The sequence below is a fragment of the Ranitomeya variabilis genome, chromosome 5 (assembly GCF_051348905.1).
Source record: "Ranitomeya variabilis isolate aRanVar5 chromosome 5, aRanVar5.hap1, whole genome shotgun sequence".
In the NCBI taxonomy this organism is placed as follows: Eukaryota; Metazoa; Chordata; class Amphibia; order Anura; family Dendrobatidae; genus Ranitomeya; species Ranitomeya variabilis.
Window position 1 is genome coordinate 213,339,038 of NC_135236.1, and position 15,083 is coordinate 213,354,120.

At 39.9% G+C, this 15,083-nt stretch overlaps 1 protein-coding gene across 1 annotated transcript in view; it reads left to right on the forward strand.

Moving 5' to 3' along the window:
• The window catches only part of UNC13C (unc-13 homolog C), a 1,212,529-nt gene that overhangs the window by 331,760 nt on the left and 865,686 nt on the right, over positions 1 to 15,083 (forward strand). Inside the window, exons 8-9 of the mRNA XM_077263773.1 lie at positions 6,674 to 6,745; positions 9,174 to 9,393. Of these exons, the coding sequence (XP_077119888.1) occupies positions 6,674 to 6,745; positions 9,174 to 9,393 (292 nt within the window). The remainder of the gene's footprint in view (positions 1 to 6,673; positions 6,746 to 9,173; positions 9,394 to 15,083) is intronic.

Here is a 15,083-nt window from a genome sequence, read left to right on the forward strand (position 1 = left end):
TTAGAAACATTGCTCGTATAGACACAAAGGTAAAAGAAAATAATTTTTGGGGCCCACAAATGGCAGAGATGGCTGCAGAGTAGAATTTTATTTTAGACACACTACTCCCAAAAACATTGCTGCAGAGTATTGACGTTTTTTTAGAAACACTGCTCGTATAGACACAGTGGTACAGTAAAAAATATTATTTTGGCCTACAAATGGCAACTAGATGGCTGCAGCCAAGTATTTATTTTCCAGACTACTAAAAAAACGCACACTAGTCCAGAAAAATTATTTTTGGGGCCTTGAAATGGCAACAAGATGTTTGATGCCAATTTTTCAATTCTTAATGTACTAGAAAGCACACAGCGGCTTGAAGGACAGTACTTACACAGATATGGGTGCAGAATACACAAAGTGGCCTAAAGGATAGTACTCCCACAGGTGGGGGGTGCAGAGTGCATACAGCGGATTAAGAACAGTATTCCCACAGATATGAGTGCAGACTACACACAGCAGCTTAAAGGACAGTACTCCCACAAATATGGGTGCAGAGTAGACACAGTAGCTTATGGCACAGTACTGGCACAGTACTACCACAGATATGAGTTGCAGGGTACACACATAGTTTTTTTTTTTTTTGCAGAGTGCGCAGTGAGAATCTGTCCCTCACTTCTGCTGCATCCTATCCTTACACTAATGAGAGCTTAATGGTGGCGACATTCGTGATCTGGCTTTTGTAAAGCCTGGTAATGTACTGGTCTAGTCAATCACAGCCATGCCAATTGTTAGCATACTTGTGCTCAGGTATGGACTGGGGCTGAAATTCTGTAGTGGCATTTGAAATCACACAGGCCCATGTTGTGTCTGTCCACAAGCACCAGAACAATATTTCTAATGATACCTGTGGCCTGCTGGGGTAAGTTACGGAATCGGCGACTTTGTGCTACATTACAATTCTTAACAGTATGGGTTTCTTGAGGACACCGATTCTGCTAACAACGTTGCAGAGAAGGCAGCCCACAACCAGACAGGCCCTTCTGGCATTTGCCAGAATTGCCAGATGGCCAGTCCAGCCCTACGTGTGATGGTTCCAGAAGTTTCCACAGTGTGAAATCATGTTGTTTGGCTGTGCTGCAGCCTTTCACCAAGATTTATTAGACTTGCAAACCCGACAGGACACCAGACACACAGTAAAAATCCATGTTCAGGGTTCAGTACAGACGCCAAATTTTCCCGTTCAGGTTCGCTCATCCCTAGTGTCAAATTGCAAAAAAATTGTGACTTATCAAAAAGTTAAAAATTAATTAGCAGGAAACATCTTTGTTTTGCAATTCATATGCAGTTGGCTGAGCAGAGCCCAAAAATGATGAGGACTGAAAAAACGCTATTGTAAAAATTGTGAAAAAAACAAATTTGGAGATTAAATAAAAGGACCTAAAATGTGAACTTTCACTTTCTCTATAAAAAGAATGATGAATCTCAGGTTTATGTGTTTAGGAGCTTATTCTTGTCATGCTGTCTGTTAGTGAAATAAAATATTCTTACAATCAGACGCCGAAACCCTCCACAGTCCTTGTCCTTCTCACACAGCTGAGGGCTTTTTATTACAGTCTTTCAGTCTAGAAATCTCTATAGGCTCAGGATAGCTTTTCTCCTCTCCACCATATTAATCTAAATGAGGATAAGAATTCAACACAAAGGTCATGGAAGCTTTCCATTAAGGTGCCCATGCATCTTACATAGCTGATGGCTATAAAGACATCCATCACTCCAAGTTTCCCCATAAACAATCATGTGTTTTCCATGAGAAGAGTGGAATAAACTGCTTCTACGCATTCTGGTGAAAAGTACAGTAAGACTAACTTCATACATCCAGTAATCATCAGTTTGAAATAGATCCAGCAGCAATCTATTATCTTAGCAGGACAAAAAAAGTTGTTCAGATAAAAAAAAGTTTGTACAGCTAAAAGCCTGATTTCATTTGGACCCAGCTTTTCATCAGTGAAGTCTATGGAAAACCGATCCTTTAATTAGTCATCCATTTTTCTTCCCTGTGAAATAGATCTGTATCTTCCTTACTGGATCAGTTTCAAATGGATGATCGGTAGTCATTTCAAATTGTCCTGTAGTCTATTGAAACTGATCCATTAGCAAAAAATTGATCCTTTTTAAAAGGAAGAAAAACGGATGGCTATTTAACAGATCTGCTTTCCATAAACTTTAATGTTCTAAAAAACGGATCCAGTTGCAATCAGTTTTTTTAGCTGGACAAAAAAGTTGTATCTGGACAACTTTTTTGTCCTGCTGAAGCTGTGGTCACACAAGCGTATATTCCCTCATATGTAGCTCAATTATGCATATGACACTCAGCTCAATACTCTAATAAGAGTTTGACCCGAGAGTCAGTTTACTGTGATCCGATTCTCTTGTATGAGAAATTCGTATTGCAGGTGAGTAAAAGACGGAGAACTCAATTCTCCATCTTCTCCATTGTCTGTGTCTGCGTAAATTGGACTGCACTCAGATGACATCAGAGTGAAGTCGGATTTTTTTTTTTTTTTACATGCACCCATAGAATTCAATGAATGTGTACAATTCAATTTGCGAAGCCATTCGTTTGCTGTGATTTTTTTTCTCATGCAGAATCTGCACAAAAAAACATGGCAGATTTGCACTGCCCCACAGTATAGCATAGGGCCAACTCCCATCCCATAAAACATTACATACAGCTCATCTCATGAATAAGCTCATGTGAGCAGGCCCTGAGATAATGGGTTGGTAAATTGGCTTTCAACTCTTGATATATTCAGTTAAATGTATCTGAAAGTTGGATCACTTTTCATTAAACAATGATTAAGCTTCAGTTATGTAGAATGCACATGAAATAAAATTCACATTAGCAAAGTACACAATCATCCCTCATCGCTTTCAAGCACACAGTCATGGCCAAAAGTGGTGACACCCTTGTAATTGTTCCAGAAAATCAAGTGTTTATCCCAGAAAAGTATTGCAATTACATAGGTTTTGTTATACGCATGTTTATTTCCATACTTTGAATTGGAGCAGCACAAAAAAACTGAGAAAAGAAAGCAAATTGAACACAATTTCACACAAAACCCCAAATGGGTCAGACAAAATTGTTGGCCACTTTCCAAAAATTGTGGGTAAATAATTTTGTTTCAAGCATGTGATGCTCATTCAAATTCCCCTGTGGCAAGTAGCAGGTGTGATAGATTTGTGTAGATTCAAGATAATCCTTTAAACACAGTGGTCTGGACCAAATTACCGTACATGACTATATCCCACAGCACAAATTGTTTCACTTTTCATGTAGAGAATGACAGTTTATCAAAAGAGTTGTTTCCTTTGAGAAGATATGCAATTCCACACATTTTAAGCAATGCACTTACTGACAGTTTTCAGTTCTCAAGTGCATTGCTGATCGCTTGTCTGCATTACGTCTGCATTATTATTATTACACAGGTCAACAAAAAAAATTTTTTTTTCTGGTGTCCAAAATATTTTAATGAATTTGGGGTATTTTTGGGGTGCTGATTCTGAATATGTCATCAGTTTTGCCAGATTGGCTCAAGTTTTTGACATTTTTGGTATCTTATTTATAGCACTTGTTGGTAAATGCGACGCATCATCTCATTAATTTCTTTGGATTAGTACTTGAACTGAGCAGTTCTCAATATAGTTTTGTGTTAATTAGTGTTCTAAAAGTTTGTTCATAGCTTGATTTTTGCACTAACTTTATGTTGTTGTCTGTTTTCCAGTGAAAAGCATGAACTCATCAAGAAGAAGTTGTCTTAACGATCCAGACTCATTCTGTTACATTTGTGGTGAATACACACTGCCAAAACATAGAAGAAACATAACAGACTTCGTAAAAAAAAGTGTATTTTGCCTATTTTGGGGTTATGCTTGGGGACCAAGACAAGTTTTGGGCACCACACATAGTGTGCAAAGCATGTATCGAATTATTACGAAAATGGAGCAAAGGACAAAGAAAAAGCTTCAAATTTGGTGTTCCAATGGTGTGGAGAGAGCCAAAAAATCATCATGATGACTGTTATTTCTGTGCAGTGCAAGTGCAAGGATTCAATAAGCATAAGAAACGAAAATGGGAGTAACATGGAATCTGCAAGAAGGCCTGTCCCTCATTGTGAAGATGTGCCTGTACCTGTGTTTACCATAAATAACAGTCATCATGATGATTTTTTGGCTCTCTCCACACCATTGGAACACCAAATTTGAAGCTTTTTCTTTGTCCTTTGCTCCATTTTCGTAATAATTCGATACATGCTTTGCACACTATGTGTGGTGCCCAAAACTTGTCTTGGTCCCCAAGCATAACCCCAAAATAGGCAAAATACACTTTTTTTACGAAGTCTGTTATGTTTCTTCTATGTTTTGGCAGTGTGTATTCACCACAAATGTAACAGAATGAGTCTGGATCGTTAAGACAACTTCTTCTTGATGAGTTCATGCTTTTCACTGGAAAACAGACAACAACATAAAGTTAGTGCAAAAATCAAGCTATGAACAAACTTTTAGAACACTAATTAACACAAAACTATATTGAGAACTGCTCAGTTCAAGTACTAATCCAAAGAAATTAATTAGATGATGCGTCGCATTTACCAACAAGTGCTATAAATAAGATACCAAAAATCTCAAAAACTTGAGCCAATCTGGCAAAACTGATGACATATTCAGAATCAGCACCCCAAAAATACCCTAAATTCGATGAAATATCTTTGGCACCAAAAATGCTGTTGACCAGTGTTATTATTACTATTATTACGTTCCACATGACATTTATCAGACCAGTGTTGCATTTGCTTTCCATCCAAAACATCTTTTTCTCACTTTTTCCTTTTTCAATACTTTCAATTTTTTATGTAACAATAGAGTATGCTATAATCTAAATTGTTAGTGAATCCCCCATTCCAGGTTGACATCTTTTCGGTATTACTTCAACTATCAGTCATCTTGTTTTTAAAGTTGTTTTCCCATCTATTTCCATTGAGAACTGACATCTTTATTATTTCTTTATTATTATTATTATTACTTGAATAGTATTAAAGTGCTCCCTACCATCTATCACTATAAAGTGTACACCCTCCTACCATCCTCAATTACTGATATATTCAAGCTCATTGCAATTGTGCTGTGAAGGCAAACAGGGCCCTCGGGACCCTTATTCTAGTTATTAGTGAGTGTTCTAATCGTGGGTGAGTCCCGTGGGTAAGTCATCTATGGCAGTTCTAGGAAAATCCATTTAAAAGCACAGTTAAAGGGAATCTGTCACCATCTGAGAGCAGCATAATATAAGAAAAGAGAACCTGATTCCAATGACATGTCACTTAGTTTACTGGGTATAGCAGTTGTGACTGACCCAAGCAGCGTTTTTAGACGTAGCATGTAGCAAAGCTCCGAAAGCTGCCCCTTCCCCCACACCACAACCTTCTGCGTAAACTGTCTATTGACTGTAAGCTGCTTATCTGAGGAAGGGTTGTGGTTGGACCAGGGCTCACATGAGCTGTAGTCCAGGCAGTGATGATCTCTTTGTGATAAAACATTCATTGTATTGCAACAACTGCACACAGCCTGATAAGTGACACATTCTTGAAATCTGCGTCTCAGCCCCTATCTCATGCTGTCTTGAGAAGACATAGTAAATGCTTGCTGACAGATTTTTTTCATGGTTAAGTGAAGATGTATTCAACTCTATATAATGTTAATTGAACTTAAACAGTGGTATGCTACCAACAGTATTTGTAGACTCTAAGATGTAATTTCATAAAATCATCGTGTTTTTCTATGTGTACCCATTTTATCACTTACAATATTATTCTTTATACCTACTTTACAGTGCAGGGATGAATACACAAAATGCATTTGATAGAATTGGAGACTTATATATTGTATAATATCTGTACAAGAAAATCAATTTATTCCAGAATAACCAATCATGAAAGGTGCATGATTGGATTATGAAACGATGATAGAAAGCTGAGAACATAACTTATTTGTGAGGGCTAAATAACCTCTGAATCCCCCATACCAGTATATACTATATAATGCAATAATTTTAGTTTTAGGGTATGTGCACCCGTCAGGATTTCTTGCAGACATTTTCCTGACAAAAAACTGGACATTTCTGCCAGAAATCCGCATGCGTTTTTTTCGCGTTTCTGACGCTTTTTTTTTTGCGGTTTTTCCCAATGCATAGAACAGCGGGAAAAACGCAGAAAATCCGCAAAATTAATGAACATGCTGCTTTTTTTACCGCGATGTGTTTTTTCACGGAAAAAAACGCACCATGTGCACAAAACATGCAGAATGCATTCTAAATGATAGGATGCATAATGTATGCGTTTTTAATGAGTTTTTATAGCGTTTTTATCATGAAAAAACGCGAGAAAAATTGAAAAAACCTGAACATGTGCACATACCCTTATGATGCCTTTTCGTGGCTGAGTAGCCTACAGATGTTAGCTTTACAGACAGCCCAGGCCTTGTATTATGGTAAGAGAGCTATACTGTATCCAGGGCTGGTATCTGTAATCGTCTGTTTCTTATCTCTACAGATATTTAACACAGTTCACTACTAGTGTGTAGATCACCTAAAGTTTCTTACATTGTAATGACACTATGAAATGTTTCCACATTCATACAGACACTGGCCGCACGGAAAGCTGGAATATCTCTCGCAATGGTTATCCGAACCTCTGTGAACAATGAGGAACTGGTAAGTTTTATATATTGGAACAGTTGCAATCGATACTATATACCATAAAAATGCAAAGTATAATGCAAATATGTTAGGTCTTTTTCCATTGCTTTCAGTGGTTGTCTGGGTTATAACAAAATAAATCTTGGTGATTTGAGTTAAGGGGGATTCTAGTTACAAGGAGTTATTATCACCTATCTGCCAAGACCCCCGCATTCTCTAGAATGGGGCACCGTTGTCTGGAAAGAGTAGGGCGCATGCTAGACTGCCACTCCATTCACTTGTTATTGGACTGAAGAAGACATCTGAGTGCCCTGCTTGGCTGGCTGTGCCAATCTAGAAGTCATCACCTATCCTGTAATCTTGTAACCAAACACTCCATGAACAGATGACATCTGAAGTTAGGATCATTAATCTACTGATCAGAACAGAGAGGAGCTACACATTCTGTCATGATCTGGAGGAGCCGGCACAATGGGAACTGTTTAATCGCTTTATGTCCCTGTGGTAACACCGCACTGACAATGGACACTTGCTGCCAGGTTTGCTAAGAGATTGTAGCTAATTTTTGAGGATCCAAGGAATAATATAACCAGTGATGAGCTTACAAAAAGAGTTTTCCCACATTGCACAAACCCTTTGAATGTGCTAAGCAGATTAGAAGGAAAAATAGGCATTTCTGTTAGAAACAATTCTACACCTGCCCATGGCTTGTCTTGGGCATCGAAGCAGAGCTCAATGAAAATGAATCTTGCAAAACTACAAAACCTCAAACATTCAACAGAATGGATTGGCTCTGTTATTGGTAAGAAAATCAGGAGTGAAGAAACCATATGCAAAGGGCTGAGTGGGTAAAGGGGTCCACTGCAATTTAACCCAGCTTGTTACTATCTTTTATATTGCATGTAATATACCGATTGTCATAGTCCACCTGCTTATCTGCTCTTGGACTAAACATACTCCTGACTGCCATAGTTTTTCCAATGGCTGCTTCTGTCTTCCAAAAGTGTGCCATGCTCTTCTGGGCCATCCACGTGCACAGTCATTTTCCCTCTTAAAGGGCACAGTGCTCTTGCTTTCTACCAATGACTAAGAGTTCTGAGCTTTATAAAGAACCTACCCTTTTTTGGGGACTGATCAATAAAATCCATTAGGTTCCATTCTTTGCCAAGGTAATTATCCTAGAATTCCAGGTACTAACCCGGATTGTTTATTTGATCTTGCCACAAGAATGCCAACTCCCTTGACCACTGGCTGTCACACATATTCAAGGAAACTCAATCAGACTGGACCCATGCACTTTCTGAATATAATTCCTCCTTGCTACCAAATACCAGTTTCCACTTCTCATATAAAACCAATGCTCAAATCATCTCCGTGCATAGTGATCTGGGAATTCCCTGTGGAAAAGTCCACACCCGATTACAGAGGTTAAAGGGAACCTAACAACTAATACATACTGCCCAAACCAAGGGCAACATGAATCAGAAACTGGCACTATCAGTTTAGTCACGTATTTTATTACTTCAATACACTTCAGCGTTTGTGAGAAAAAACAGTTTCTGCTCCCCTTGAGTCTTTTCCTATATACACATAATGAGGGACCTGTCACTCAAAAAGAGCAGGGCAGGAAGAAGCCATTGGGGATCAACCTTCTGGACTAGTCTCCCATGTGGCTTGTTCCCCGTCCGGCCTCTGAATATACAGTATGTGTTTTCCTAATAAGCTTTCAGAGTAAAACATACCTGACTGAAATTATACAGCCAAAATGTCATATTCGTTAACCCACTGTCTGTGTTTGAGGCAGCATATATCAGCTGTCAGGTTCCCTTTAAGATCGTTTTTCCTTTATATAGCCCTATGGTAAATCTGGTAGTCACTCAATAGATTTATATTACTATAATAGTCTATTACTCAAAGCTAATGGATTTCTAAGCTTGGTTCTTAGACAGACATACTGTGGCTGTTCTCTGATGAGTTATCAAGAATTAAGTGATCATTATGTATCATAGGGGCCCTGTGTTGCCCACCCATGTAGAAAACAGCTACAGTATTTTTTTTCTAATTCTGAACCACCTTTTTATGAAAATCAAACACAGAAGAGAAATAGTCTTGTTATACAAAACCATAAGCTTAATAAAAGACTTCTAAAATTCTGAGGAGGGCATACTTATATGTAAGCCAAGCTGCTGGGTTCTTTGAAATGAATGACTATATCTTACTTTATAAAAGTTCTGAAGACAAAAATCTTTCACTCAACATCTATGTTTAGATCAGCACTGGATATTATAATGATGGTAGTCATTATTATCCTGTGGTGACGCTGTCTTTGAGGCACAGTTATTAGGAGGCTTTCTAAACATTTTGCATAGTAGCCAACTATGTAATATTAATAAAATGTCCTCCGACTATTTAATCATTTCACCAACTTTTTTAACCTCAACAGAAATCTCATGTTTTCAAGAAGACATTGCAAGCTCTTATTTATCCAATATCATCCACGACCCCACACAATTTTGAAGTATGGACTGCAACAACACCAACGTACTGCTATGAGTGCGAGGGGCTACTTTGGGGGATAGCGAGACAGGGCATGAGGTGTACGGAGTGTGGTGTAAAGTGTCATGAAAAATGTCAAGATCTTCTAAATGCTGACTGCTTGCAAAGTAAGTCCTTTACTTCTGTGTCTAACATCAGTATATATTTTGTTTTAAGTTAATACATTATTCCCAGTTTCATGGTGACAGGTATTGTGTGACAGCTCCTAGGCTCAGACGTCCTGTCGTGTGGACTGTCCTACAGATGTCATATCTCCAAGGATCTGCTTCTGTAGGCATGGCAGTGTTTTACCTATCATTGTTGACCTCTCAGTGATGCATGGCACATTGTACTGTGGGAAATGTCTCATTAAAATGGGAAGAACGAATGGAGATGCACTTTAAGCAAATTCATCCATGACGGGAAGAAGAGTAACTGTATGTACAGTGTCGGAGATGTTAGAATAATTTGCAGTTGCATTTGCTTTAAGATGGAAATGTGCAAATAGAAATATGTTTGGGGAGAGATTCACTTTGAGGTCATAGACACACGAGTCTGTCTCATGCGAGAGAATCGGATCAATTATGTTAATGACACTCCAGTTATACTCTGATCCGACCTAGATGAGTGTCAGCTTGGTGTGTTACGATTCTCTCAGATGCGAGTATCATCAGGATACTGTCAGGAGGAGACGGAGAACAAAATTTCTCCATTTTCTCCATTTTGTGACTCCAAAGAAATCAGACTGCACTTGGATATCACCCGAGAGATTTCCACTCATTCATAGACCTGAGTGGGTACGTGCAATCCAATTTGTGCTATAAATATCACCATGCTGACATTTTATTCTCATGCTGAATCGGTCTGATCAGCACTGCCCCATAGAATAACGCTAGTCCAAGCGCTATTGGATAAGCCAGCAGATGGCACTCGTCTGATGTGAGCGAGCCCTGATTAAAGGGAACCTCTTAAGCCGCAAAACGTATACCTGGCTGCAGAGGTGCAGTAACGCTACCGAACTGTGTGGTGAGGTTTGCATAAGCTCCTACAAACTGTTATCACACCCACAGGGGCGTGATAACATGGAAAGAGGCCAAACTAGTCTGGGGCAACTAATGTCCCATCAACTAATCAAAGCTCTCATTAGCATAGAAAACAGGGACAATATAGACAATATAAATGCTTTTATTAAACCTAATTTTTACACAAGAATGTTATACAGGGACAGTTAGGTCGGGAATTTACTCCTAAATAAGTGAATACTGCTGAGTTGGAGGGAGTGGGGGACCTGACAAGGTTCTCTTTGAGAGCCTACTCCAATGGCCATACTATGGATCGTCATTGCATGACCTCAGTCATAGCTTGTTCCAATGCATGACTTCATACAGCCGCATGCACAGTGGCCAGGGGTCCATAATGTGTGACTTTACTATGTGCATGGGTCCTTACACTTGCTATAATTAGCATGCAGAAAACTGGCATCTTTTAATAGTATTTCTTTACTATTCTACTGTTTTCATATATTTTCCAATTTGTTTTGACTCACTGCAGTGCAGAAATCTGTCTTCTGCTCCCTGGAAAGTGTCCACCAGCAGACTGTCTGCTGCTGACAAATCAGTTTTGTTCTGACTTGTGTGAATATAGGCTTGGCAGGCAAGCACATTAGCACATAAATACCTAATGTTCATTAACAGATAAATATCTAAATAGTCTGAATATCTAAAACTATACACACTTGTACAACATGATGCTCTCAGACTACTCAATACAAGGCATAAAGCAATAATTGATATGTCAATCTGAGCAGCCTCCTTGTTTCCGTGTAGCAGCAGGAGATTATTTCTGCTAACATATTCCTCGGTGCTATACAGAGAGTTTACGCACATCATTACCTATCCACTATGAGGATCACAATTTCAGCAGATATTGGTATTAATTTATCTAGCATTGCAGAAATGCAGAATGTGGCAATTGCCAAATTATACAGAGAGAGAAAGTGACAACGTCAATGTAAGACTCATTAAATGAGACGACAACACTCCAGTGTGTGGGAGGAAAAAGCTTGTCTGGCCTATATAGTCAACAAAATCCCAATAAACAGAAAATGCTGCAAAAACTGCATGTGATTTACAGATCCTACTCTGTAGAAGTGAAGGGAAGAAGCTATCAATTACAGACAAGGGGCGGTGGGCGGGAGGGGCAAATGGGGCAGCTCATGAATACCCTGGACTCCTGCTGGCATCAGTACAGAGTCCAGTGCTGAATATTAATAAAGTAGAAGTCTGACACCGCAAAGACTCATGTCGACAGACCCTTAGGCCGCCGTCACACATGCGGGTTTTACGGACGTAAGAGCGCAGAAACTACGTGCGTAAAACTCGCATAACATACGGCACAATGCTTCTCAATGGGTCTCGTCCTATCAGCCGTATATTACGGATCCGTAATATACGGCTTTCTACGGCCGTACAAAATTGCAGCATGCTGCGTTTGTAAGCGTATTGCGCAAAAAAATCGCCAATGAAAGTCTATGGGGGCGAGAAAAATACGGATTCAACACGGACCAGCAGTGTGACCTGCGAGAAATATGCAGCGGTGTTAGTGAAAAGTCGGTAATTCAATTGCCGGCTTTTCATTTCTCCTGCCTAAACCTGACAGGATATGAGACATGGTTTACATACAGTAAACCATCTCATATCCCCTTTTTTTTTGCATATTCCACACTACTAATGTTAGTAGTGTGTATGTGCAAAATTTCAGTGCTGTAGCTGCTAAAATAAAGGGTTAAATGGCGGAAAACATTGGCGTGGGCTCCCGCGCAATTTTCTCCGCCAGAGTAGTAAAGCCAGTGACTGAAGGCAGATATTAATAGCCAGGAGAGGGTCCATGGTTATTGGCCCCCCCGTGGCTAAAAACATCTGCCCCCAGCCACCCCAGAAAAGGCACATCTGGAAGATGCGCCTATTCTGGCACTTGGCCACTCTCTTCCCACTCCCGTGTAGCGGTGGGATATGGGGTAATGAAGGGTTAATGCCACCTTGCTATTGTAAGGTGACATTAAGCCAGATTAATAATGGAGAGGCGTCAATTATGACACCTATCCATTATTAATCCAATTGTTTGAAAGGGTTAAAAAACACACACACACATGATTTAAAAGTATTTTAATGAAATAAACACAGCGGTTGTTTTAATATTTTATTGCTCTCTCAATCCATTTGCAGACCCTCGCTTGGCAAAACAATAAACCCACAATATACATACCTTCTGCTGACCCGTCACGTCCCACGAGGTAATCCATCTGAAGGGGTTAAAATAATTTACAAGCAGGAGCCCTGCAAATGCAGCTGTGCTTGTAATTCCCCGGCGAATGAAGGAAATGTAGGTCATTGAACTACATTTCCTTCAGTTGCGGTGATGCGCCCCTGCTGGATGTTCTCATGAACTGCAGCCTGAGAACTTTTTCCCACGCTCCAGGTCATATGAGGACATCCACCAGGGGGCGCATCACCACGACTGAAGGAAATGTAGGTCAATGACCTACATTTCCTTCATGTTACAAGCACGAGCACAGCTGCTGACACACCCTGCCTACGGATCACTATTTTGGGAACATTTCTCCCTATTACGGCCGTATTACGGCCGCAAAATACGGACCGTATTGTCTTACGCCGAGTGTGACGCCGGCCTTACCCTGACTGTGAACTGATCAAAAAGGATGCACTTTGCCAGCATGGCTAAAATAGAAACTGGCCGACAATTTATCTTTTCTTAAAGTGAAAAGCTTGAAAGTTTGTTAAAAGAGAGCTTTTAGTAAAATTGGAGTTTAAAGAAATGAATAAATAGATATTTAGTATGTGGCCATAGAGAGCCCTAGAAAAAAGACAGCAGAAAAAGATCTCAAAACCCAGGCATGGGCTCTTAAAGGGAATATTTCATTAAATCCCCCCAGCCCCAAACCAATTACAATACTGCTGATTATGAGAAGTATTATTATTATTATATAGCTTAGAAATACACTTTAGAAGTCAAATACAGATAAGACTGCCAGTGCTCTAGCTCCACTGCCTTGGCTTCCAGCTACATTGTCAGCCCAGTTTCACCCGCCGCTAGGTAATTGACAAGCTGTAGCAGCGCTAACTCACTGTCAGTCTCCCAGCTGAAGACAGGGATAAGGCATGTTCAGATTACAGTATTGTATGTATGTGTGCTGTCCTTCTGTGCCACGGACCGCAGCATGGCTCATTTTCAATACGGACCAATGGTCTGTTAGGGAGAAAAAAATCACAACGCTTACTATTCTAGATCGATGTACAGACCAGACTAATTGATATAAAGAGAAGACAGCTATAGGGATGACTCGAGCACACGGAGTCAGTCACATCTGCTATATGCGGAAGTGACTGGTCCGAGTTTTACTATGTCTGCCCTCCTAAGGAAAAAGTCAGATGGCTGTATAACTCGGACAAGGATTGCAATGCAATGCTTGGACTGGCTAGACCCGCATAAAAATGCATGCTGTCATACTCGGCCCGTCCGAGCATTGTGTTGCGATCCTTTTCTGAGTTAATCGACCATCTGACTGTTCACTTAATCTGAGGATGTAGCTAGAAGCTGAGGCAACGGAAGTAGTCCATCCCATCCAGAGCATTTCCGGCATGACACTTCCAACGTTCATTTCTCGGCAATACAGAAGTGCTTAGGTTTAACAAAGGTACAAAACTACTTATATTAGCCTGCACAGTCCTGGCTTGGGGGAAGTATTGAATTAACTAACAAAGTCTCTTTAAGCCAAATTCCTGCAGTTTGTCATTAGGGAGTCTGCTTACAAATCACTGAGTACAATTAACATGTCAACAAGGTGCAAGGATTGTGTTGCCTAGAATAGCATGTCTGACTTTCACTAGCTCACTAGCTTCTTCTTTATTTAGGAGAAGACCAAAGAACATGATATCAGAGATTGCACTCTGGAACAACCAGTAATGTGAAAAACATATGTTAGTAAGTTAGAGGGAATTACATGTAGTATACATTTATACTATCGGAAGGAAATCATTTTGATAATTGATTATTATCAGCAAAATCAATGATTATTTAGTGGCCAGTCATGAGCAGATGGTTTAACTGTATAATGAATTTGGTCATACATGTCATAGATAGTGGTGCCCAGTGCCCCCCAAGTGGGTTGTGTATCTCTTTAGCTTGTGCCACTCTCTAGGTACCGTCAGAAAACAGCTATTCTCACTGACCACCCCATACACATGTGTAATTGGTTGGAGCTGCTCTTGTAATGATTTGGGAAGGGGAGGTAAACTGCTGTCGGACACACTGGTAGCAGCTTTTTTCTTTTGACTAGAGGATTAGGCATATTGAAAACCAACTGCACCATCTTTCTCTCTCGATATCTGAGCATGGTTAAGTTGCTAAAGAATGACTTCATGAGAATCCATTATTATACACAAATGTCACTAAAGGAAATCTGTCACTAGGGTTTTGACAGTTATTCTGGGAGAAACATAATATAGAGGCAGAGACCCTAATTCCGGTGATGTGTCACTTACTGGGCTGTTTAGAGTAGTTTTGATAAAATCACTGTTTTATCAGGAGCAGATTATCATTAGATGACTAGCAATCCTGCTGCCAGGTAGTTTAGTATATTATATCTGCTGCAGATATGGCTGTTCTCTAAATACTGAGCTCTGTATAACCCCGCCCCCTCCACCGATTGACAGCTTTCTGCCCATGTGCAGTGTGCACAGAAAGCTGCCAATCAGCAATGTGGGCGGGGTTAGACAGAGCTCAGCATTCAGAGAACTTC